Genomic DNA, 27,259 nt, shown 5'->3' with positions numbered 1-27,259 from the left:
CCATGGGAATGAAGACAAACACTCGACGTGTGAAGGTAAGTTTATTCCGGGCAACCAAATGCCATCCACCCGCTTCACTCCTCTTCACTTCCCAGCCTCTACCACCCTCTAGCGTTCTCGTGTGTCAGTTCCACGCATCAAGTTGGCACGAGGACAGACATACGAGCACACTGGAACACTACACCACTCCCTTCCTTATAAATTAATTCATCACCCAAGATACACCCTCACAGAAGATTCTAAAAGTACCAAAACAAATGTTGAATGGAACAAAACAATGCAAACAATATAATAAACTCAACAAATGCCTGGAAAGTAACACATACTTTACTTAGGACAATGGAAATGGGACACAAAGTGGCCACACAGCTGTCCATTTAAGATGTTGATGGAACAAAACAATGTGTCTCAATAGTTAATGCGAAATGAACAGGTACAAGGGCAGCGGTCCTTCTCATTTCCACTGGACTCACCCTCTGTATCTGATCAAATTTTGGACGTACGGCCCTTGATTTCACTTTTTGTGCTATTGTAATCTGTTCTTAGGTTTGTGGAAGTCCTTCAGTGACTCCACTGACTGCAGGAACAACAGCATGCATGCAAGCCGTGGCGCCCCACTTGCCCAGTGTTCTGATCATGAGTCCCGGAAACCGCAACTGAGCGGCTCGGAGCATTCACCACCCTATGAGTAGCACAATACACTCCACATTCTACACTTTGCCGTCCATTGTTCATACACACCCCTGCCGAACTTGCTCTCCTCTCAAAGGAGATGAGTATTTAGACTCCCCTTTGGGAACAAAACCTGGCAGTATGATCTTGACCCAATCCCCTTTCTTAAAATTAGGCTGGCGCGAATCTTGAAATCGCCTAAATTACATCTGCATTTTCTCCTGTGAGTCATGTAACTTGGTATGTACCCTTCTTAACTTAATACTGCTCACCAAGTTTACTTTCAACACATTACATACATACCAAGGCTTCGATTGCAATGGTGTCTTTCGGCCTCAAAGTAATTCAAATGGTGAGACATCGGTAGTGGCAATGAGTGGTTCTATATGTGAACAACATGCATTGGATCGCATGCTGGGGTGTCATTCTGTATGGGCAACAGTATGGTGGAGGTAACTACTCTGTTGAACCTCTCTACCATGCTGTTTGGGATGGTAGAGAGAAGTGGTGTGATGTTCAACACTGCACATTTTTTAAAACGCTTTCATTTCCTGGGACACAAATTGCACTCTGTTGTCAGATATGATGATTTCAGAGAACCCTTCTCTCCAAAACAATACTTTTAAGACCCCAATCACTGACTGAGTTGTAACTTCCCCCACAAACCAAACTTCAGGCCACTTTGAGAAATAACCAATTACTACTATAGCATATTTGCTGTCGGGTGAAACATGTGTGCAAGGGCACTTTTGGTACTGGTAGCAGTGTGATGGGGGCCTTCTAAGTGACCAATGTCTTATCTGATGCTGTACATACTTCACATTCTCTCACATATCTTTTCACTTCTGAGTCAATGGCCAGGCACCAATAGTTCTCATGAACAACCCTCTTCGTGACAGTGATACCAAGATGCCCTTGATATGATGCTTGAATAACCTTCACTCTTATGCCCCTGGGGGAACAACCTTGTCTCCGCTGTACAGAAACACTCCACAAAGTGATAACTCATCTTGCACTCTGCAGATAGGGATTATAGAAGCTCTGCAGATCGGCCATCATTTGCAAAGATATTCCTTCACTTCTCATAGGGGTTCATCTTCTTTGTCTGCTATGACCAAATATTCTTCATTAATATGTTCATATGTAGTCCATTTCATCAATCATGGCTACGTCCACACTTGGTTCATCTTCAACGGTGTTCGGGACCAGCATGTGTGAGAGACAATCTGCTGCTACATGTTTTTTCTGGGTTTTGTAATCCATGACATAATCATATTCATGCAGAAGAGCAGAGACTCTCGCTAATCGTGGAGCTACCTTCATAGTACACTAAGCTGTCAGCAGAAATGCTGATCCCCAAATGTACTATCTCTCTCTTTGACACATTAGTTTATCTTTGAATTGAATTGTGTGCATATTTGGAAAGACACAAGTTCTTCTTTCATGGTTGATGGAGTTACCTTGACTATAACTTGCATCAGCTTCTTCTTAGGCTTGGTCCCTTGCGATGTTATGGTATGTCCTAAATATTTGACATCAGTCAGAAGAAGCCTGCATTTAATTGTTTTGTGGGTCTGGCCATACTTTTCCAAGGTGCTTAACATCTGTGGCAGGACTTGCACGTTCTTTTCAATTATATCCATGTATATTTGTAGGTCATCCTGGAATGTGACCATATTGTTTAGGCAGCCAAATAATGAGTCCATTAGTCTCTGGAAAACCACTGCTGCAGAAACTAAGCCAAAAGGACATGTAAAGGAATTGGAACGCTCCAAATGGGGTGATAAATTACATACATTCCGTAGAATCTTCAGTAAGTTGAACTTGGTGGTAAGTAGATTGTAAGTCCAATCTGGAGAAAAATGTCACTCCCCCAAATTTGCTGATCATTTAGAATATGTTGGGTAGAGGTTGCACATCCACTTGTGTGCTCTTGTTGAGACTTCTATTGCTTAGGTCCACACACATCCTGATGTCTCTGTTTCCTTTACGAGCTAGAATATGGGTGCTAGCCAGTTAGTGCATTGCACTTCGTTTATGATTCCTGCCTTCAATATCTCTTGACATTACGCCTTCAGTTGCTCTTGCAGTCTGATTGGCACTTTGCGCACATGATGCTTTATCTATTGCGCCCCTGCCTTCAACACTATCCTATGCTTGAATTGCCTGGCCTTCCCTATTTTGTCTTATAAAATGAGAGGGTACATTTTAACCAAGTCGGCAAGATGTTTCTTGGCATTGTCCCCTTGTGGGTTTGATGCTGCAATACAGTGCCTACTTATGGAGAGAAGTTTCTGTTCCCCACCTGGTTTTAGAGTGAGTTGAAACTCAGCCTGGTGTTTTCAGCACAAAATAGATGGGCCTCTGGCAGCTACAAAGAGCATGCCATCAGTTGAGTTATTCTTTCTCTAATGTACTGACCTTCCGGCATTACGGTGTACAGCGATCCGGAGTCAGCTATTAGTGATAATTCCCACCCAGCTATGAGCACTTGTACTGTGGTCCTCGGCGGACGAGGTTCCTCCTGAGGTCCATCAATCGCTAGCACTGTGTTGCAAAGATAACTTAACAGTTCTTCTTCATCCACCTGTGATTGCTAATCTACTGCTGCCACATCAAGTCTGTAGTACCCGATCACATGCCACTCGACATCTGCGGTCATTTGTGGTGTAGACATGCTTGTGCGAAATGATTAATGCAACCCCAAGTTGCACATTTCTTTCCCCATGCAGGAAACATTTTGTGCCTTGTGATGTGTAGGGATTTAGCACATCTGATTGCTCAGTGTTCTGGGATTTGTGTTCTACTCCCTGGGTATATGCCTGGAATCTCGTCTTTCTGGTTGCCTTGCATTGACTGCAGACATGGGGTTGAGCACCCCCCCACCCCCGAGTTCAGGTTCCTTAGCACATTCTTTATTGTGACTTTGCAACTTCTTCTTCCCTTTAGTGTTACTCCACACCATGGATCATCTAATGCCTTTCACCATGGTGATGGCTTCATCCAGGGTAGGCTCTACAGCCAACCATAATCTGCTGTGAGCATGTTGATTGTCCGTAGGGTCCAAACTTGCACTTTGCAGCTAGCGTTCTTAGTGATGCTATATTTTGCTCAATGGTTTGGCCTGGCTGTTGATCTCATGTGTAGAACACGTGTTTCTCCATGGCTGTATTTATTTTGGGAAGACAGTATCTGTCCAGCTTTTGGAGTAGCTCGTCAAATGAGGACAGTGGGGGAAGATAAAGTGACTGCTGTATGGCTGGAAGATGCCGGCTCACTTCTTGGGCTTCTGAACCTAATCGGGTCAGTACGACAGCTGTTTTCTTATTGGCCAAAAATTGATGACCTTCTGAGGCCTTGAGATAGGTTAGACATTTCTGCTTCCACCTTTGCAATGGTACTGTAGGGTTACCAGGCTGCATGAGAAATGTTGCTGGGGGTTTAACATGCTGAAAAGTTAGTATGTGTGGTGCTTGTTGCTGGCACCCGCGGTTGGCAGGCTGCGAGGTGTCGTCATCACTGGCTTTTTCTTTCTTTGAATAACCTAAACTAGAGTTGTGCTTTAATTTCTCAATTGAATTTAACCTCAATTTACAAGCCTTGGATTGCAATGTCCCACCATCCAAAATTAGCAGTTTGATTGCACTCTGCGCAGTGGTTCTTTCCTTTTATTTTTCAAGTGTCGCATGGCTGTCTAGCCAGCTGTGTTTTCATCAGAGGCAGCAGCTCACCCATGAGCTAACGACCATGTGCAGATGGAGGGGCTCGCTCAGCAACCGCTCCCCTCTGTGGCCCCACCTATGGTCAAGCTCTGGCCAATTACTTCTGTGGTGCAGGACAGAAGTCTCTGGTGCAGCCCTCCAGCTCTGGGCCTCTTTGGTGTCATTCGGCCGCCCAGCTCCTGGCAAGCAGCCGATGGGGCCAACTCGTCGGCAATGTGGTGTCTGGTCCACCTAAGGAATGAAGATAGACACTCGATGTGTGTGTAAAAGTAAGATTATTCCAGGCAACCAAATGACATCCACCCCGCTTTGCTCCTCTTCACTTCTCAGTCTCCAACCATCTCCCTCCAGCGTTCTCGTGTGTCCGTTCCACGCATCAGGTTGGCACGAGACCAGACACACAAGGAGACTGGAACACTACCTATATCCCACTTTGTTTTGCTCCATTCCTCACACTGTTTTCATTAGGAACTTCCTAATAGTTTTAGAGCTTTACAGACATTGGGTCCAACCCCTTCCCTTACATACTACAAAATGACACATTGGGCCTCGGAAAGTCAGGCACCGGATTTGTTAAGTCCCCATTCCCATGGAGTCCTATAGGACTCCATGGGAGTGGGGAGACGGAAGCACCGGCACCGTTGCTAACGGTGCAGGTGCTTCTGTGACGACTCTGCCTACCGGTGCCGATGCGCCCGTCAGGGTCACACCTGTTGGGCGCAGCAGCCCCAGCAGGCAGTCTTGTAGTGTGCCAGTCCAGATACAAGGGTGCTGGTAAGCTTACCGGCACCCTTGGTTCCTGACCGCCACACTTGTAATGAGGCCTGGGTCACACATATCATTGCTCCTTCATACTCTTGAGTGTGGTGAAGTAAGTCAGGGGATCCTCCCTGCTCTGGCCCTCAGCCCAGCATCACTTAATGATCACAGTCACCTGACACACCTGGCTTCCACACCTCCCACCCCTGGTGTATGTGCCATGCTTAATGATGTTACACATAAAGATCAATAAACTGTATGAAAAAAACCTGACAGAATTTACAGTGTGACTAGAAGTGAATTCCAACAATTATTGAAACAAATAAATAATAACAACAATACTAAAATGATTAAACCATATTTTGATGCACGGATATATGAAAAAAAGGCGCTATGACTGACTGAAATACCGATAAATTGACACATTCTTTCTGTCTGATCACACTATCAGTATGTGACAAAAAGCATAGTACAATAGTCAATTTCAGCTAAAAGGCCACACATGCACAGAGGACCTCCTCGAGATTGAAGCTTTGAGGTATGTTTACCATTATCCAGCAATGTTATGGTGGGTTTGAAAAAAAGCAGGAACATATCCCTTCTACCTGCACTCTGATAGTAGAATAGGCTATTTCAGCTAAAACGCCTCACATGCACAAGACAACCTAATAGCCATCACTGGAGGTTCACCTCCAGATCTGAGAAAACGTGCTGAAAAGTTTTCTTTTTGCTGCATGTGAGGACATTGTCGTAGTCTTCTAGGATAGTGCTGTTTTATACACAGCTTTATCAACCGAAGCGTGGCAGCTCGCAAGGATGCAACAACTCACCTTATATGCATTTCACCCTCACTGGAGATCGTCAGTGTGGTATGGGTTTAACATTCTTAAGAAACATGCTCAGGGCTTCAAGAGTGCATTCTAAAAATATGAATAACTCTATGAACCCTATTAAAGGATATGGAATCAGGTCCAGCGTAGAGCCGAAAAATATTCCATGCTCACTTAAGCAAATGTTCCAGGCTATGAACTCATTGAGAGCAAGTGTTTGGCACAATGTCAACTGATAATTCCAAAGTGTTTCCAACACAGTAAGTATATCATTCTGTCCCTGACTCCTGGATGAAGTGATACAACTTCCAAACCATGCACTTTCAGTTTTCTTGCTGTATGGTCTGCTTCCATGAAATGTCATGCAACACTTGATTTTGAGTTCTTGTTGCGACTGCTAGTGGTATGTCCAGCATAAACTTTCTGGCACTTGAACAATGTATCCTGTGACTATGTAGTGAAGAGCTTCAGAGGTATGCGTGAACCATTGATTGGATGAGCTATAGACTGAAATGTAACTATGTTGTTACAACAAGTTAAACTGAGGTATGAGAATTTTCCAATCTGAGGTGGTCCTAATAACTGATGTTGAGACTTAGATTTAAAAGAATACTCTGATAGGTTGATCACCAGTGTTTGGAATCCTTTTATTCACAGAAGGTGGTTGAACTTTAACAATAGATTCCAACTCTGGATTTAAATGAAAAATTGCCCAATATTTTTAACAATATTGTGAATTTTGGATGTGTCTGGTCCATACATCAAGATGCATTTTATTAAGGGAACAATTTTAGAGACTCTAGATCTCATTAGGAGTTTGGCTGTGTGGGAAAAAATGGAGGTAATTCCATTATCTCTGTTACACGTTTGGCAGAATTGCCACTGGCGGAATTACCTAGTGGTAATTCAGATGATTTTTGGAGGTAAAGTGGAGGATCTACCTCCAGTTTGATGCTGGGCGTAAATTCTACACTTTTCCTCCCAAAATAAGCTGAATTACCACCAGGTAATTCCGCCAGTGGTAATTCCACCAAAAATCCCCAATGGATTCCTATGGACTCCAGCACATGGAGATTTACACTGCTTACCACCAGTTGGAATCCTGTGGTAAATCCACGGGACCAAGTGGTGGTAACGTTAATTACATTTGGTGGTATCTCAGCAAATTTACTGCTGAAATACCACCAAACTCGTAATGAGGTTCTCGGCTGGGTGTCAAAGCTTGTTCATGGCTAGTTTGATGTACTTTTACCAGGGCTGTTGTTATGATGTCCTCTAAATACCACCTCTGGTGAAAGTGATCCAAAATTGTAGTCACTGTTTGTTCAAAATCCTGTTTTTTAGAGTCAGTTCAACACACTGCCAAAAATTGAGAAAATGGAAGAGTGTTTTTGAAGGGCATGGGTTGACATGATCCAGAATATGACATTACATTTCTCCCAGTGTTCTTTCAATGTCTGGCCTACCTGTAGAGTGATATACCGCAATATCCTGAAGAAAACCGTGTCTTCAGTCCATGCATTTGGTAAATTTAACTGTTGTATGTACAGTGTTAAGACAATCAAAACATTGATTCAATTTGACCACGGACTCCTGTCATATAATGAAAACATCATCAATGCAGCATGTCAATAAAACAGTGCCACATTGACATAACCAGGGTGAAAAATATTATTTGCCTATGAAAAGTCTCCATGAAATGATTTAATTAGGGGGAAACTTCCATGAGTTGGCTTCAAAGTTGTTTATAGGATGTGAGATTATATTGGAAATGTTTTTATTTAGAGACAATGGGCCTCATTACGAGGCTTGCGGCCACGGAATGAAGGGGGCCGGTACGGGACCGGCCCCCTTCATTCTGTCAGGGCTGATCACAGGGTTTCCATTGCGGGACCCGGATCGGACGCCTGGTGAAACCATGTGTGCTTTCCGGGTCCTGCGAGGGGAAGAAGGAGGTAACAATGGGACACTTATAATGTGCCCGTTGTTTCCTCCATCCCCATTCCCATTGAGCCCTATGGGGCTCAAATGGGAATGGGGAATGGTTCCTGGAAGGAGGACTTACTGGGTCCTCCTATGTCGGAATGACCCGGTAAGTCCCCATTGCAGGATCCTGGAAAAGGAGCCCGGTTTGGAGGCAGCCATGGAGCTATTAGCTATTAGCTCCATGGCTGCCTCCAAACTCGTAATGAGGCCCAATGACAATAGCTTAGTTAGAAATTCATGATGCAATCATGGTAACTGTATAGAAGCTAAGGATTCTCTTACTGATGCGATACCCTCCTCAACGGGAATGTTTGCATGTAAACTGGAGACATCTGTTGTGGGCAGTATTATGTGTGTATGATAATCAGTTTATTTTTTCCAATTTGTGAAAGAAATCTGTTGTGTCTTTAAAATTATGTTCATCAAGGGTGTCCAATTGTTGCAGGAGATGATCGATGTATTCACCCCGTGGTTCCAGAACACTGTCATGTTGCAAAACAATGGGATAGCCATTGTGTATTTTGGGCAGCCAGTAAAATAACACAGGTGTCTGTGGTTATGAAAAATATATATAAAAAATAGTTTTACAAATAGTTCCTATGTACAATTTTTGGGAAATAAGCCACAAAGTTTGCACTAGGAGGCATCCATTTTATACAATGAAGCAGCCTCCTGTGTTTATGTTAACTCTGCTCTTGTGGCACTAATCAAGCAAATTCCCCCTACTGGGAGCTTTTGCTGCTTGCTGCTGGAGAGCAGACAATGCACACAGGCTTCAGCTGGAGGCTTGTCTCTGTGCTCCTCGTGAGTACTGCCTCTATTTATATTTAACCCGGCCGGCGCATGCGGCGTGCATTAGAGTATTCATAATTGCGGCGGAGGATTCTTGATTAATGCTGCAAGAGCTAAGTTAACATGAACACAGGAGGCTTGTTCATTTCACAAAATGGATACCTCTTAGTGATTAAAAATCCTGACTTCGAGGCTCATTTACCAAAAACTTTACATAGGAACTTATTGTAAAAATATTTTTTCTATATATTTTTCATTATGTCCACTCTTTTTAAACCATAACATTTTTGAGTGAACTACCCCTTTATTCAAACATATCCCTGTTGTTTCTGAGATGTTAATTGAATACATCATCTGTCACTGATTGAATCAGTTTAGCAATCTATTGTTTTTATGGCTTCATGTATGGCTTTTGTTCAATATTTAGCCATTTATATTTTTTATCACCTCATGTACAATATTTAATTTGTATTTTCTATTTTTGGGGAAAGTAAGACTATATAATGGTTATGTTTTATTTAGGTTATCAGTTTTATGAATTAGTAATGTATGAACAGGGTAAGCAGTCATCCAGTATTTGTTGATTTATCAGTATTTCAATTAGTTAGTAAGAATGTTTTCTTAGATAAATCCTTGCTTCAAATGTCTGGTTGAATCATTTTAGTATGTTGTTCTTTATTTGGTTCAACAATTGTTAGCATTAATTCCTGGTCAAATTATAAACTCTCTTAGATTGTCTGTGTTTCACAGGGTGTATTGCTTTTTAATGTTTCTAATCATTCAGCATAGCACATAGACCAAAGAATGCTACATCATACCTAGGCCATAGTATGGGGGTTGATTGTTTTTCTTAATTCAGAATCGCTCGGAACTGGAAGTCTTTTCATTTTGTTTGTAGCTGGTTATGTGCCCACATATTGATATGACGTGCTACACAAGTGGTGCGTTGACTTCATGCATGTCAAATAAGCACCATTACTGAGGTTTTTCCTTGACCTTGGTCTTGAGGACAGAGCGACCTTGTGTTCAGTTAAGGTGTTTCTAACTATCATGTAGTAATGGCAGTATAGTTCTATTTAGGCATCGTCATTATTGTTAAAATCATGGTACCAAGAAAGTTTGTTTTCCTATTCCATTGTGGTGCATTTGAAAAAGGGGTAGTGGTCCCGAAACCTGTCAAGCTATTGATGGAGCAATGAGGCAGAGCTAGAGTGAATCAAACTTTGTTAATTTAATTGTGTATAAGAGCGTGTTAATCATCATTAATGTTATCCGCTTTAATTAGACATGTACTTTGCCACTGGAGTGGTCACCCAGCCCTCAAAATAACACATGAGTGTGACCCGCTGTTTTTCAATTAGTACCATCATACCCATCCCAAAGAAGCCTTCTGTCGACTCAAATAATCCAGCTAACTCTCACCCTGTATCTTTTGCCCCTTCCTACTCGAAAATACTGCACATTTTCAATTATAGGATTACAAGGAATAACAATATTGAAAGTCTAGCTGCACTTTATAGTATGATGTATTTTGTTTTCTGCAAGGCATCAGGCTGGGTAGACATTGGGCCTCATTACAAGGAATGCGGTAGAGGGATAACAGCGCCGTTAGAGCTGCCGGCACCGTTATCCCTCTACCGCCCCATTACAAGGTCTGCTGGCGGGTGCCGCTAAGAACGTCTGGCTCCAGCTTCCCAACCATAGCAGCGACATATTGGAACACCCTCCCAGCCCAAATTATATTGATCAAATCTCATGCAGCCTTCCGTAAGGCATTAAAATCCAGCCTCTTTGTATGACGGCCTCCCCTTCTAAGCTGCTTTGTGCTTTGTGCCCTCTATTGTTCTCATATTATGTACTGTATCTTGCAATGCAACCTGTGTTGGGTCTACAAACTCACTGTAACTATGCAATTGTATCAACCTGGGGCCACTCTCCTGTAACCCCGAAGCAAGCCTACTTACATTTTCTTACAGCGCCTCAATGCCCATGGGCTGTAGTGCGCTATACAAATCCAAAATAAATAAATACATAAATAAATACAACCCAGTCGTCCTTAGCGGGACCTGCGAGCAGACCAGGATGCTAACAATGGGCCCGTCATTAACAGGCCCGTTGTTAGCATCCTCCCCATTCCCATTGAGCCCTTTGGGGGCTCAAATCGGAATGGGGATGTACCAGGTACGGGTTCCTGGAATGGGGAAATACCGGTCCCCCCAAGGTCAGAATGGCCCGGTGTTTCCCCATTCAAGGAACCCAGACCCGGTACCCGATATGGGGGTAGCTATGCTGCTAAAAGCGGCATGGCTACCCCCATACTCGTAATGAGTCCCATTGAGCCTCATTCCGAGCCCAGCGGTAGCCCTGCCGGTGCTACCGTGGGTTGCCGCCAAACTTGGAATTAATTACTAGCGCCTGACTTCCCGGTAACACCGGGGGATTACAACTCCAGCAGCTGGGAAGTCAGACGCCAGCAATTTGGTAATCCCCATTCCCATCGAGTCCTATTGGACTCGATGGGAATGGGGACATGGGAGCACCAGCACCATTTACAATGGTGCCAGTGCTCCCTTGACAATTCTGCCTACCGTGGCCACTGTGCCCGGCAGGGTCAGACCTGTCAGGCACAGTGGCTCCGGCAGGCAGACTTGAGTAAGCCCTCGGTGAAAGGGCGAGCTGTTACTGTTGTGCTGTTGTGCGTAGTTGGCGGAGTGGGCGGTCCAAGAGCCCGGCCGGTATCACGTGGCTTCCGCCTTGCACGTCTGTGCTGAGAAGGCTAAGGAGATGAGCCGCCGATCGGAAACGGCTGCAGCCAGCTTCCCAAAACAATTAAAAACATGAGCCCAACTTAAGAACTGGACTCCTCCGCAAGAACTGCGTGATGTTTCGGAAGCCCTAGCAGTGTATACTGAAGTGGTGCCAAACCAGGTAAGCCACTCAAACACTGTGAAATCACCAATTACTGAGCCTCTAACACTTGGCACAGATGCTGATGCTATTGATAGGTCAAACCGATGGCTTACAGTGACCACGATATGGTGGTAATGAGCCTAAATACATCATATTCGATACCGACTCCATCTTGGCCTCACGTCGTGTCTGTTCGAGCAGAATACGCCTCGAACTTGCTGATGCAGATGTAAACAAAATCGGTACCAACTTAAACCTAGAACACAATGAGGTCGAATATTGTCACCTATTGACCGACTTTATAGAACACAAACAAGGGCAGAAAAATAAAGAATTTGTTCACAAACACAGTTTTGACTTAAAGATGCAACAGCGCAAAAGACTGATGTGACATGAACTTTGAAATTTAACTATAGAAGGCAAAGATGCTTCTGTTTTAAAGAAAAAAGCAATCAAACAAGCATTCAGGAACTGGTGTAAGTCCCACAAAGCCATTACGTTGCAGAACGACTCGGAGGTAATGATGTCCAAACTACGGAACAAAAACTCAGCGGACTTTTGGAGAATCATTAATAACAAATTTGCTTCACAAGTTTCCTTGCAGGCAAACCAAATTTCCGAAGCAACATGGACCACCTTTTATACCAACATGTTCAGCGCGGAGGGGTGTGCAGAAGACCTCTACTCCTCGTAACTGGCTAAATGGCACCTAAAGTTTGACCGTCAAGACATCCTAACTGCAATACAAAGAGCTAATGCATCCAGAGCACCGGGTTCTGATGGACTCACGAATTACACCATCAAGCGTAATCCAGAGGCTTGGACTGACTTCTGCATGACACTCTTTCAAAGAATATCAGATAAACGAGTGTCCCCAACATCCTGGAAGGGCGCCATTGTTGTTCTGATTTTCAAGAAGGGCAATAGGGCTAACCCTGGCGACTACAGACCTATTGCCCTGTTAGATGTCATCGGTAAGATCTATGCGATCCAAGTTTCAACAGATGCTGCTGAGGTGGGCGAGTGAAAGTAATCACATAGATCCCAGACAAGCTGGGTTTGTGAAGGGCGTGGGGTACGGACTTAACCTGCTAATATTGAATCTCTTCAAGATGCAAGCTATACGACTAAACACTAAAATACACCTGGCCCTTATAGACTTCTCTCATGCCTTTGACAGCATTGACCGGGGAAATCTCTGGAAAAAACTAAGAGCATGGAATTGTCCCACAAGTCTCGTCAAAGCCATCAGGGAACTGCACTCCAACACAAACATCAGAATTCGGCTTGACCGACAGGGGACTGTTTCAAAGCCTACAGAAACATTTAAGGGTGTGAAACAGGGCTGTCCACTGGCCTCTATCATCTTTAATCTGTTTCTATCTGACGTCGGTGAAGCCTTCAGTGAGGTTTCCTCTTTCCCACCCAAGATGAATGGCACCCACGTAAATTGGCTTGTTTACGTGGATGATCTTATACTTTTAGACATGACTTCTATAGGACTACAACGTAAAATGGACACTCTGGAAGCATATGTGCGCCGAAATGGTATGCAGATTAACAAACAAAAGTGCGAGACACTAACACTCCAAAATCTAGGGACTGTGAAGAAAAATCAGAAGAAACAAATTTGGTTTATTGAAAAAACGAAGCTAAACACTGTATGCAAAACAAGCTACTTGGGCATGAGAATAAGCTCAAACATAGACGATGCACCATGGGCAGATTTAGCGAAATCTAAATGCCGACAATTGGTATGCCAAACAGCGATCATCAACAGGCAGTTTGGGAAATTTTCGCTAAAACCAATGATTGCATTTTACCAACAAAAAGCTGTTCCAGCCATAATTTATGGGGCTGAAAATGCACTGGGCTGTTCTTATAAGCTCTGGAATACTCTTGAAAACATCTTTTGGGTAAGAGCGTTACATCTGCCTCGTGGTACGCCAACAGTCTGCATCAGATATGAACTGGGGCTAATATCAATGCACGCTAGAGTGAGCTGGAATTTACTATGTCTTTTCAGGAAAAGCACCATAGCTACACCTGTTTTGCAGTACGAGATACTAAAATCCAAGAAGGAATATGTCTGCACTACCTTATCAATGTGGAATAAGTACTGCATTGAGATCCTGGAATTGTATGACATCAAGCTATCAACGCTGCTAGAAAATCCAGTTCTAGCCAAGAAAAAAGTGTGGAGCATGGATTGGCATCTACCATGCGAACAAAGACGCAACACTAGAATGATGGTTGATGTACCAAGAGAGGCTAGAGCATACGGGAACCATCAAGCTTACCTGACCCAATTTCCAGATCCCTCAGCTAGAACCATATACTTGAGGTTTAGACTGAATCTAATGGACACTAAAGAACGTCGAAGCTTACACAACTCAAACACAGAGTTATTTTGCCGTTTCTGCAAATCCTGTAAAGAGACGCTGAAACATCTAACTCATTTCTGCCCAAACGTACGCACACTGAGATCTCGCACTCTTGGTCCTGCATTCGGGAAATTGCAGACACTGTGTGCCGCGGAATGGTGGGAATGGATGTTTGAAGGATCAAACCATACACTCATGTTCGCCCTAAAAACATTCCTTGATGAACTAAATAAACGCTTGAAAGAAAGTGAAACCGACATGGAAATAGTACCTCTTGAATCCTGTACTTAAGGTCTTCTTGAAGCGGTACTCATTTTGGATCTCTGCGTAACAATGCGATCCTGTACGCAGCGAGAAGGATCAGCCTTAAGAAAGGGTGTATACTAAGATGTGGAGGGGGGCTAGCATTGTGAATTGTTTGGTTGTTTTTTTTCTTTTAGCTTTTTAAAGGTTTGTATAAACCGTATTAAAAAAAATAATAATAATAATAATGAGGACCATTGATTTGGTGCCCACTTACAGCACAAGATGCAGTGTGTCCAACCTACCTGCTGGAATTTAACTATAGTTCATAATCATGTCTTCAAGCAAGACTCTACTTTGCATAGTGTTTTAATCTCTCTATTCCATTCCATTGGGCAAACCAGTAAGTGACAAATCTGTCTATAAATCTGCCCCTATTTCAAGGTCAGACCAATCTGGAGAATAGGGCACAACAGTGTAATCCACATATAATGTATTGGGAATCTTTTCACATCTGCCTATTTCAAAGCTTTTAGCAGCCGCCAAACTTGGTAAAATATTTAATCATTGATAACTCTTTAAAATCACTCTATGCAGTAGCACAAAAAACATGATGAGGAAATGAATAATCCAACGCATGATTTATAGGTTAGCAAGTTGGCAACACCCCATCTTGATGCCGGCTATGCATATTTCCATGGGGTTCCATGAAACAATTATTTTAGCCAAGAAACTGTTTGAAATTTTAGTTTCATTGAACCAGTCAATCATTTCACAGTCAAATTGTACATATGTCATTGAATTGTAATCTGAAATCTACAGAACATGTACATTCTGTTCAGCAGGATACCCACTTTCTAATGATGACCTTAGTTGGAGGAAGGATGAGTCTGAATCTTTTTTGAGGGAGCATCCTCGTGCAGTAGAAGATTGCAGCACCGCAACCAAGTCAGGTATGTTACAAAGGCCTAAGTATTATTGTGACTCTGGGATTGAAAAGCAAGGGCCCCTTTTTATTGTTTGCACTGTTAAATTCTGTCAATCATCTGCTTTATTCTAGCATTGTAAATTCTTTTCACCAATTTTCTGCTTTCTGGTCACAGGATCTCAGGGTCTGCTCTGACTCCATGCCAACCCTGATATTGCCTGATGAATTACGTTTGCAGCTCTGTACCAGATAACCACTAGTGCTATGTTTATCGCTTTCACAAAAGAGAACACTCCCCTCTAATAAAATGACAGCATTTTCTATTAAACATAATTAAACTTATATTTCCATTTTTGACACCAGGATCTGAAGTCATTTCGTTCATCATAAAAGAAGAGAAAGAGGCATTTTCACTTGACCAACAAGACATTAAGAACCGAGGAAACTTCAATCACTCAGCAGAGAATGGTAAGTAATATAGACATGCCCAGCTCACGCAAAAATACATTTTAGTTACCCTCAATATGGCCAGCTAACAGAAATATATAAGCCTCTATCAATGTGCCACAGCCAGAAGATTCATCCGAATTTTCAATCATTGGAGCATTATTTTCAGAAGCGAAAATTGCTCTAGCTATTGGATGAACATATCAATGAGCTTTATGGATTCTGCTGTAGAATGCAAAATACCCTGAACATCATTCAGTACTTTGCAACCATTTATACATTCTGGTGTTGGACTTTGACATGTTCATTATTTACTTTCATTTTAGTTTATCTTGTTCACATTGTGAACATTGATTTCAATTATATGTTAATCATCAGTGGTACAACACGCTCTGAAGCCTCCTTGTTCCTGGTCCATGTTAAGGGGAGCCCTGATTAAAAAACTAAATCAGGTCCATTGTTCAGCTGGTTGTCAGAATCTGTGTTTTGAGTCATGGCATCAGTGCCTTTTAGCATTTTAACCAGAATCGTCTAGAATTGCTGCAGAAACACTGACAGGGCCACCAAAGCACCAGAAAGAATCATGTTTAACTTTGTTAAAACACCTTTAAATGTCAGTAATTGAATATGTTTCTTTCCAACTTGAATAGGTGGCAATGAGTTCCTGCTGTTGTTCCCTGGCAAACCGTCTCTTTTTATTTATGCAAAATACTCTGAGATAAGTAGGCTTTCGATCCTACCTCACTATTTACCTCCCTTTAATTAGTTGTATGCTTAACTTCGAACTTTTTCCAATATATCAATGTGATTTCTCATAATCTGTGCCAATAACTGGACACAATATTCTAAGTGGCGTCTAGATGTGGATTTGTACAGCAACCAAATCTTGTTTTTTCAAATTGAGGATAATGGTACTTGACACCCTTCCTTGAGTTGTATAATGGCATTGGGTCCTCATGTCGCCTTCAACCCCCTCCCCACCCCGAATACATTCTCAGTTCTGGTGCATGCCTTCAATACTGTAGGGAGTGCACATCATGGGCTGAAAACCAGTGTTGTTAATAGAGCAGGCACAACTTCTTATTATGGTTACACAAGCTCTAGTGCAATAATTGGGATTACACACCCGGCCAAAAGTCTCCATTCATTTCCCTTAAATGTGTAAAATAATCTGTAAAACAACATACTACGGTGAGCATATGCATATGTTAGGAGAGATAGAGATTGTAATTTCACTTTATATGTTTGATGGTAAAATAATATTTTACCAATTTCAAAGCAGGTAAAGGAGATAACATCTACAAATGTGATAAGTATCCCATCTCAGCTCCTGGAATAAACCCACACTCTGTTTGGTGAAGTGCTGAGAAACTGTCTTTTGTTTGTGTAAAGGGTACATGGGTAGAAAAAGCTTTTCTTTTGCCAAGATAAATTGCACTTAATCAAATCTGCAACTGGTGTCACTGAAGAGACCTGTAAAATGAAAATTATGCATTCTCACACGTGATCTCCGAACACGTGTCAGGGATTCCACCATTACCTGACGGAAAAGTCGGGTGAATCATGATGGTGGGCGTAGGAAGTAGCAAAGCTAAGAGGGAAGTTTCTATATTATCTGACCTTTCTTTTTTATAACACTTTCCGCTCAATGGCACGACATGATATCACAGATCAACCCTTCCAGTTCCGAAGCTGCTGCCAGAGATCACAGGGAAAGCCATTATAATATAAAATGCAAACACATCCAATCTGATACTTTCCCAAGAGTGGGCGAGTGGAACGGATGACTGATGTTGATGAGTTGAGTTTTAAAAATGGCCATCACATTGATATAGTTGGGAGGAACATGTACTGAAAAAGAGGCAACAAAGTCCACGTGTGCTGGCAAAGTGTGCAGATAGGATCAGGCAGGCTGAGCGGACTCCTTTTCTGTGAAATTATTTAAAGAAAACAGATTTTTTCTTTTTTTCTACAACAAATTCTGGAGTTAGCCAACTGTTTTTAATTGTCCTTACTGGATTGTGCATTTTGTTTCATGAGATGATCTTGAAGTACTTTCTTGAATGTTATCGTGCACGTTTGAGTTAACATGTATATATCGGTACCATAAATCTGTGCCAAAGAATTGCAAACAGACATGGGTCAACACATTTAAATATCACACTATGGATGAACACAATGAAGGCCTGTAGCCGCTTATTTAGAAAAAGGATTTTTGCTAAAAGTAAACAAAGAATCACAGTATTATGACTTTTTTCTAACAGAAATGGATTGTGAGAGATGTATTCCTAAAGGCTAGTAGTAGTCTGAATAAATTAGATAAAAGTATGCCACAGTATGTTGTTTTATTTCATATACGTGGCAAGTAAATATTGATTTTTCACGAATCTTGTTCATTTTCTTCTAAATGCTTTTATTCAATCCATAATCAGTATTCATGGTGGTATGAGGAAAAAGGAAACAATTTAAAGCGTCCTACATATATGGGTAATACAGGCCTTCCATATAACATGCTAAACTATACAAAGTAAAAGTGGGTTTTAAACATTCTGGTAAGAAGAGTCTCATGAGAAAAAGGGCTAGGATTTCAGGGGGGTGCTTTCTCCAGCTAAATGTGAAGGTATCCTCCCTTTACTGAAGTGTGGTTGTGGGCACAGCACTACTCTCTCTGACTGAAAACCTACTGCAAACTCTAGGTGGATGAGCATGTGCCTAGAGTGGAGGTCAAGGGTCGGGTTAGCGGGGATGATCACGGGTCATATAACTTCCCCCATGACATCAGTTATTAGGATTGCATTTTGGAGGCAGCCACACTCTTTGAACAGGCATCAGGCCTAGGCAGAGTTCCTTCTATTATGGCATTGGACTGTGATTCTCTAATGATATGATATGATATGGCATTTATAGCGCCCCTATACACACGTGTTTCAAGGCACCCCATCACATTTCCCTCAATAGTTTGTCTATTATTATCTTTGATACAAGATGTCTAAACTGAGGGTCTGTAGTGTAAATGTAAAATCTGCATTTTTAAAAGAAAAACACAAATACAGAGCTTGTAATTTGTTGTAACAAAATATTTCTGAGTTAATGTAAGTTTATTATGTAGCTTAACATATGTGTGGCTTCTGGGTCCTTTGTCCTGAAGTCCAGCAGCACTCTAATTAAATACATGAACTATGTCCTTAACTGTTAATAAGTGTGACTGACTTGTATGAGAAATAATAAAAAAGCAAATAAAAAATGCCCTTCTTCAACATGATAACCCATTTACTGCTGCATACATTTGACTGCACTGCTAACCACAATTAGTAGTAAATGCATAAAGAATGTGTATGTCATTTACTAACAAAGCACTGGGTGGGTACTGCCTAGACCGTGACATACACATTCTTAGCAGAGGAGGGGTTACATGTGTGAGTGTCAGCTCTTCAGCCAAGCATTGTAACATCAGAACTCAACCATAGTGAGTTATTGCAGGTGAGCGGTGATGTCAGAACCAGAATGTAGCAAGGAAGAGCCATACAGGTTTCCAAGTTGCACAATATGGCTGTATGTGGCATCACATGCTGCTTCTCCATTGGGCTTTAGACCTATTTTACATGCAAGGGTAATGCAAATATGCCGATGCCATGATGTGATACTGGTGGGTGTATATGTAAAATGCCTTCTGCAGGTGGCGTGCTGTTAGTTCTCACCATCTTTAGAATTTGACTTTCAGTCATGGCTCCTGTCTTTGCCAGTGGCTTCCAAAAATCCCAACACTGCATGTTACTGATGCTAGCTTAACTGCTTTTAGTTTGAGGTAAGAGAGCCCTTAATGAAAGGCAATCTGGTTGAAGCTAATCTATTTACACAATAGCTGTTAGACTGTGTTCACTCACCTAGCTGCGAGTGCCCAAGATCAACAAACCCACTCCCTGTTCTTTATATATTGTATCTGTTTTCTGCCCACTGCATTTGTTCCAACTGCTTGCTGTGTGCGCAGGTGTAGAGTGTTGTAGGCATACGCCAGATTCTTAAACTCTGATTGGATAGTCAGCAAAACTGGTATACAATGTTTTGACAGCTTGTGGCTAATTATGTGAATTATACAGTATTCATTTTCTAAAATCATCGCTAATGCATTTTAATACTGTTTTTCATATTGATTTTCATAGGTAAAGGAAGCACGAACATAAAACTAGATCATGGACCTTCTGTAAATCATAATGCGAATGCACTGTGCAAAGCTTCATTGGCCAACACAAGTGCACCCCAGAATACTAAGAAAGGAGTGCATTCTAGAAGCCATGCATGGGCAGGAAATAATCCGAATAATTGTGGAAGCGTGTCCAGCTATCCAAAACATTCAGAATTGTACGAGGCCACGCTGCATTTGGAGAAGTCAACTGCGTACAAACATGAGAATGCTTTGAGGAATGCAAAACACCTTCCTTGGGCATCAAACACACTGGAAAACTGGAGGCCATTTAAATCTACTGAAAGTGAAAACAACTTCTGCCAAAAAGACAGCCCCGTACGACATCATAGACCCCATGTAGACACAAGACCATACGTATCTACTGATCATGAGAAAAGCAATAACTGGTCTACATGGAATACTCGTCCAAGCACACATCAAAGAACACATTACGAGGAAAGACCTTATCAGTGTACTGAATGTGGGAAAAGGTTCAATAAAAATGGTGCTCTTGTAAGACACAAGAGAATCCACACAGGAGAGAGACCTTTTCCATGTGCTGAATGTGGGAAAAGTTTCAATCAAAAGGAAGTTCTTGGTAGGCACCGGAGAATACATACAGGTGAGAGACCTTATCAGTGCGCTCAATGTGGCAAAAAATTCAATCAAAAAGGAGTTCTTATTAGACATCAGAGAATTCATAAGCGGTCTCAAATGGAGAGAGGACGTGGAGTCTATGCGAAGGATGTTGAAGAGGAATGTTCCTACAGTGGTGTCTTGGCTGAGTAACATCATTTATCCGGACTCACTGCATGAGATGGTTACATTTCAGAAAGGCAAAGAGACAGGGAGAAAACCATTAAATATCAGACAGTATCTACCAATATGCAATCATAGCAACCTCCTAAAATGGAATACAGTCACTCTGTGGTGCTACATCTTTATACCATGTTGTTGATCGATTTACTATGACCGTGTAGTTAAGTGCACAAGCCACAAAAATCAAAATGATAGAATCTGTTAAATTGATAATTTCAGGTAAATATCAACACACGTTTCGCTTAAAGGGCATGTTCTGCTTCAAGGAAATTAGCTTCTTAGCCTAATGTGGAGTTCATTTATGTCATTGCATGTGAACAAAGTGTACTGCTCAGCTTCAAAACAAACATGAACCCTAAAGTATGTGAATTGATGCAAAAAAGCTAATACTAGTTCATTGAAGCTAGTCTCTAAACTTTGTTCTCTGCTAAACATACAAAAAACTAGGCCAGACTTGGTATTTTATCCGGATGAAGTGGGCCAATGTAAAGGTTCTGACACATTGCTACCGTTCAGCCACCTGCTTATTTTCACACACTACATACACCCATTAAGAAGAAACAGGAATCTTATGGAGGATAGTGGGCAGAAAAAAGGCCTTAGCTCAGTGTGAAGCTGCAGTGAAATGAGAGAGCAAAATCTAAACTGTGCGTGGAATGGTACAGATGTCTGTTCAAGTTAAAGCAAATAGGAGGGCCACAGACCCTCTTGAGGGCCTGCCAATATGCAACATCGATGGGTTAAGCTCTGCCATGAGCTTTTTGTAGTTTGGCGGCACTAGATTAAAAGAGAGGTGTAAGGCCCCATTTTCGCAGATGATCTATCACCAGACAGACTGGCCTTGTTTTGCCATCGATTTGCTCTTTGGCACCCACAGTCTCACTTTCACACAATAAGAACAGTTGTGCAATGACAAACTCATATAGCACAGACAACTCTGGGGGATAATCAGTATGTCATCCAGATGAAGTTCTCTGTTGGCCAACGTAGACGGTCTGCCACATTTCCACATTCCAGCCATTCCAAACATGGAGGTAATGCAGGAAAGTGTGCAGAAAAGGTGTCTCCTGCCAGTAGTGTGGTGTTGGGGTGGAGTCTAGATACAAGCAGAGGACCCTGTCTCCTGTTGATGGTGTGAGCATCAAAGCAGTCCAGGAATGCAGTCACGATAAAGCATGTTGGGAGAGAAAGAGCGAAACAGGGAAGAATGTTTCCTGCGATACAGCAGCCTGGTCCACTTCATGGGGAAGAGGAAAGAGAACATGCTACGTCACATGGTTCAAATGGGCAGAGTGACCTTAGGCTGTGAGGAGAAAAGTGGTGATAATTGAGAAGTGGAAAAGGATACAGCAGGAAGGTGCATTGGTATGGTGGATAGCACAAAAAAGTAATAGATGCAGCCTAGGTAGAGGGTTGAATTAAAACATGATAGCAAAAAAAGAAGGAAGAAAGACAGAAAACATGTGAACGAGAAAATGAGTCTGATAAAAGGAGGAAAGGTGTAGTGTAGGCAACAGATTTAATGGACACAACAAAGAAATATAGTTTAAGATAATTTGTGTCTGTTGTCAGGATCATGGGGATTCATAAGTGTCTCTGACGCTATGAAAAGTTCTGTACAATTTGTGATTCCTAGGTTAGTCTCTAGGTGACTCTTCCCAAGGTGAGTCCTTCTTCCTGAGTTAGTACCCAAGCATCTCTTCTTCCCTAGGATAGATCCCAGGTGACTCTTCTTTCCTCTACTTCGAATCCTGATCTCCAGGAAGACCCGTTTGTGGGGTTTCAGGGTCCTATGTGAACCAGCACGTGATGGCTGGGCCTTGGTGAGAGCTGGGGTTAGGCGATGTGGAAATGCCCTCTCAGACCTTTCACTAAATGACTGGCCCCTTGAGCTTCTCTACTGTCAAAGCCAGGGAGCCCTCTTCACCTTCCTTTCTTGAGGTCCTGACTTTGGTCCTTGTTGCCAAAACCCATCCTAGTCTACCTATTTGATGGATCCCAATGGCCTTCTGCTTAAGGGGACCTTCTTGCACCTCTTAATCTGTCCTTTACCTACTTTTCTATCTCCTCAGCCCTCAACCAAGTGCTTGTACCTCCACCCAAACTCATGTCACCACCCTTTTGTCTCGGATTGTGCATCACTCTCTCTTCTTTTTCTTGGTTCTTCTCCTTCAACAGCCTACTCTCTCCTTTCACCTCCCCCCTCCTTTCCTCTGGGGTTCCTTCTAACCCCCTTTGCATGCCTCCTGTCCTTCCTAGGTTGGTGCTCTGCCTGCACCTTATAAGTGCTTTGCCACACTCAGGTTCCTCCACCTTTTCCAGGCTTAGAATTCACCTCTACCACCTCTACCACATTGGTTTCCTTAGGGCCTAGCATGCCTTCTCCAACATCCTTCTCTGAACTTTCCTCCTCTCCTCTTTAATATCAGCTACATATCAATCCATCTCTCTCCTCAAAGTATTTCCGCCAACGTTTTCACTCCACCTGATATTCCACCTCTCCTCCTTAGCTCTCCTTTCACCCTCCTATGCTCCTGGTCTGCCACCTCACTACTCCTTTCACCCTCTTCCTCTCTTTTACTAGTCTTCTGCCACTCCTCCTTAACACTCCTTCTATCCTTGTCCTCTACTTGAATGGTCTTCCATCTCTCCTCTGCACTACTCCTTTTACAGCCCCCCTCCTTATTTACTGATGTCCCTCCCTACCACATCCTACCTCCTCAACTGTCCTTTGGCCATATTTCTCCATTGGGTGTGCACAGCATTCGCTTTGAGGGATGCAAATACTGAAAAACGTCTTGTCCTCCTTGTGGTTTGAAGTGGATTTTTCTCCCATTTGTTTCAGTGAGGGGAGAGGCTGCAGGGGTCTCTGTCCCATTGTGCATGCAGCAAGGCACAAGGAAGGCATGCAGTATTCCCATTGCAGGCCACTTCTTAGCATGGGGAAGAAGGGGCACTCTCTCTGGATATCTTGTGTCTGTTTGGGTGAGGGTTACACTTCCTTTCTCCGTGTATCATATGGGAGAGAAGGGGTGCCCTAATGACATTGTTTTGGAGGGCTAGAAAGCACTCTTGGATTACCCTCATCTTCTCCATTGTCCTTTTACCTCCAAAGCTGCAAGTGTGGTTTTCTAGTCCAGTGCAGATTTTCCGGTGGTAGGAAAAATAAAGATTATAGAAGCTGCAGCCCATCTCTGTTAGCAGTGTCAGCTCTGCTCAGATAATCAGAATTTGGGTCCTGTTCTCTAGCATCTCTCCTGGCCTACAGAACCTAAACAGAGAGTCTCCATAGTCCACTTTTCCCAACTCCAATGCTGACTGTCACAGATCGAGTGCAGGTTTTCCCACTGGCAAAGGGGGGGAATTCTGTGAATCCCACTACCTGTTTGATTTGTCTTATTCAAGGGCCCCAGTGATTTTAGATGGGACAAGTGATGTGTCTTGCTTCAGAGACCTGCGCATCTCATTTCCAGATTGTGATGATGTCTGCAAGCTCACTTCATTACACCTGCAACTGCCATTGACTTTCACACATTCCTACATTGTGGTAATGCTTTGGGATTTGCACAGAGGCTCCAAGTGTCACCGAATTCAGCTGGTCATATGGATATATAAACATACTTTGCATTTTACTGTTTTTTTTAACAACAAAAAGTGGAGAGAGGCCACCAACGCCACTCATTCCATCCCTCACTCCCCCCTTCCTTTATACCTTACCCAAATTTACCATCTATATTTTTGTGGTTAAAAAAAAATCTGAAAAAAATGTGGCAGAATTGTTATTCACCAAAAGTGGGTAATACGCTCATATTATGAGCAAAATGGCAAACAGAGAGTTTATCATACCTGTGTTGTGGCCATAAACTGGATGCCAGTTATGATGCATATCTGCTTTAAGGCTTGAATTCTAGTGCTCTCTATTAAAAGGCTAGTCTACTTCACTTTAGTTCTCAGGGGAGTAATGACAGCCAATTAGAAGGCTAGAAACGTGAGCTTGCACATATGGCATAAGCATGCATTCCTTTGCAGCCTCTGAACCACTCTCTCAGTGCTGCCATTTCCTTTCTCCGGAGTCCATCCCGCTCTCCCCTGCTTCGCGCTCTCCTCTCTTCAATTACATCTCCCCCACCCACTAATCCACACCCTGACTACTTACCTGTCCTATGGTGCCTTCTTCTCTGGCTCTGCATCCCGGCTGGGCACTGCTAAAACTGGAAAGGGGCATCATTACGGCCACAGGACTCCATGGGAGTGGGGAGACTGAAGCACCGGCTCCGATACCAACGGTGCCGGTGCTTCTGTGACGACACTGCCTACCGGGGCTAATGCGCCCGACAGGGTCGACCTGTCGTGCCCAGTGGCCCCGGTAGTGTGTCACCCGGATAAAGCGTTCTGGTAAGCTTACCGGCACCCTTGTTTCCGGACCTCCACACTTGTAATGAGGCACAATGTCTCTTTTCTATTTTCCTGGTAGCCATTTTGCTGTTTGCAGTTTTTCAATGGGAAATCAGTACACGTTCAAAGCGCATCAACTGTTTGTTCCAAAAAAGGACCCCAAAACTATTATCACTTAGCATTCGGGGGTGTACAGGAATTACAACGACCCGAGCAATTGTCGAGGCTCTTGTTACGCTTGGACCTACCTTCGGCTTGGACTGGCGGGCCGTTACATGCAATGTCCAACCCCAAATGCAGGGGTACTAGCAAAAGAGGAAGTTGCCCTATAAATGTTCAAGTGCTTAGATGTATTGAGCAAAGTAAATCCTGTTCTGCTTATGGTTCCCTCGCAATGGAGTCCCAGAGTGTATGGCCGTTGTTTCTTTCTTCATGCAGCCAAATAGTGAAATGAATGCCCGAAACAACTTAGAAATGTGGACTAGCACACATTGTACGCAAGCCTCTTAAAAATACTTGTACTGTATGTTAACTTAATTGGTGACAAGGCTACTTACACTTAATGGACCTTGTTTGGTTTTATAGCACTGTACATTATTTTTTGATGTGGTGTTCTAAAAGAAAAGTCGCAAATATTGCATGCACATGTGTTTTTCATTAAAGTTGTCAAAATAATTGTGCATTTCTTTTCTATAAATGGCACAAATAAAAGTTGTACTTTTCTAAAGTTCGATGTGTTTTAAGCTTTTGGAAATTGGTAAAGGTATATACACATATATATTCTAAGTATATTTTCACTTTTGTAACTAATGCAACATTTCTTATTTATTGGTTTTGTGTAGTTTTTGCCCATAGTTTGAAAAAGTGATGGGCAACATATTTGAGGCTGGAGAACACTACTCTAAAAGGCAATTTACTTAAAAAAAAGAGCAGAAGGATCATCAGGATATAATGGGCAGCATCATAACCATGTGCATATTTCTCCTACTGGCTCCTGGATTTTCCTTCCTACCACCAGTTTCTCATTCATCTGGTATGGCGAAAGGGATCAACAGAGAGTTCAGGGGGCTGTGGTTATCAGAAACCCCAGGTTTATTGTGCAGTACACTCAGAAAGGAACAGAAAGTAGGGCAATCCAAGGTAGGATATGTCTCTGAAACCAATTGAGGGCAGAAACATGATAAGTGCAGGGAATATTCATAATGCACAAGGGAGTCTCTGATCAGATCGTTAACCCGGGTGCAACGTTCAACAAATGCTCACAGGGCAGAGCACTCCCAAATTAAAGTAACTCCCTGTCCGCAATAAGATGGTTTCGCCAGGGGCAATTCCTGGGCCTATTACAGGTCTTTTTGTCTTCCTACAGAGACACAGAAACAGATACAAGAATCCCATTTAACTATCGGTATCTGCATTCTGAAGATTCAATTGGCCTCATTACACGGTAGGCGGTAGGGACATACCGTTACCGGTAAGGGATTACCGGTATCGGTAAATCCCCTCCCCAATCACGAACCGGACATACCGCTATTAGCGGCACCGCAAAGTACGGTGGCACTATTAGCGGCAAGTCCGTGAGCGCGCGGCCCCTCAGACCGGAAATAGCGGCATAGCGCTAATATCACGGCATCACGAGCCATGCGTACATGGCAATACCGGCATGTAGTAGACCCAAAGAACCCTTACCGGCAAGGCGCTAATACCGGCATCGCGAACCACACGTTAAAAGAGCACAGCAGAGTTCCCACCTGCCACAGGTGGACAAAATCAGCACAGGTGGAGGCAATGGAGACTGGCAGCACAAAAGAGCACACCACACCCCTCCCCACACCCATTCCCACACCAAGATGGATGCGTTACTAGCAGCATTACATGGGCTAGAGGACATGATTGCTGTGCAGCAGCTACAACAACAATTAGGCAGCACAGAGGAGACGCAGGAGGAGGAGGAGGAGGGCAAGACAGGCGCAGCAAGCACCACCAGTGCACCTAGTGATACCACAGAGGCAGCCACCAATTCCCAGGATCAGAGCCAGTCCAGTCAACCTAACCCCTGACCAGATACACACCCTGTACCGTCTGGACTGGGATACCATCACCACCATAGTAGACATGATATACAACGACATTGTGAGTCTCATTGACATCCGTACTGCCATCCCCCCTCTACTGAAGGTAGTAACAGTGCT

The 27,259-nt window shown here is 43.0% G+C and overlaps 1 protein-coding gene across 4 annotated transcripts in view; it reads left to right on the top strand.

Moving 5' to 3' along the window:
- Nucleotides 1–25,797, top strand: part of LOC138449069 (zinc finger protein 547-like) — a 128,128-nt gene extending 102,331 nt beyond the window's left edge. For 3 of the 4 annotated variants that reach the window (XM_069604741.1, XM_069604739.1, XM_069604743.1), the window contains 3 exons: nt 15,141–15,251; nt 15,590–15,694; nt 19,834–25,797. In XM_069604741.1, coding sequence (XP_069460842.1) covers nt 15,141–15,251; nt 15,590–15,694; nt 19,834–20,645 — 1,028 coding nt within the window. In that variant the 3' untranslated portion in view covers nt 20,646–25,797. The remainder of the gene's footprint in view (nt 1–15,140; nt 15,252–15,589; nt 15,695–19,833) is intronic. The other variant, XM_069604740.1, reaches the window with a different exon arrangement.
- Nucleotides 25,798–27,259: the final 1,462 nt, after the last annotated feature.

This window comes from Ambystoma mexicanum, chromosome 1p, assembly GCF_040938575.1.
Source record: "Ambystoma mexicanum isolate Mex_15411 chromosome 1p, UKY_AmexF1_1, whole genome shotgun sequence".
NCBI classification, from domain to species: Eukaryota; Metazoa; Chordata; class Amphibia; order Caudata; family Ambystomatidae; genus Ambystoma; species Ambystoma mexicanum.
Note: the sequence above shows the minus strand (reverse complement) of the source record. Positions and strands in the feature narration are given on the sequence as shown.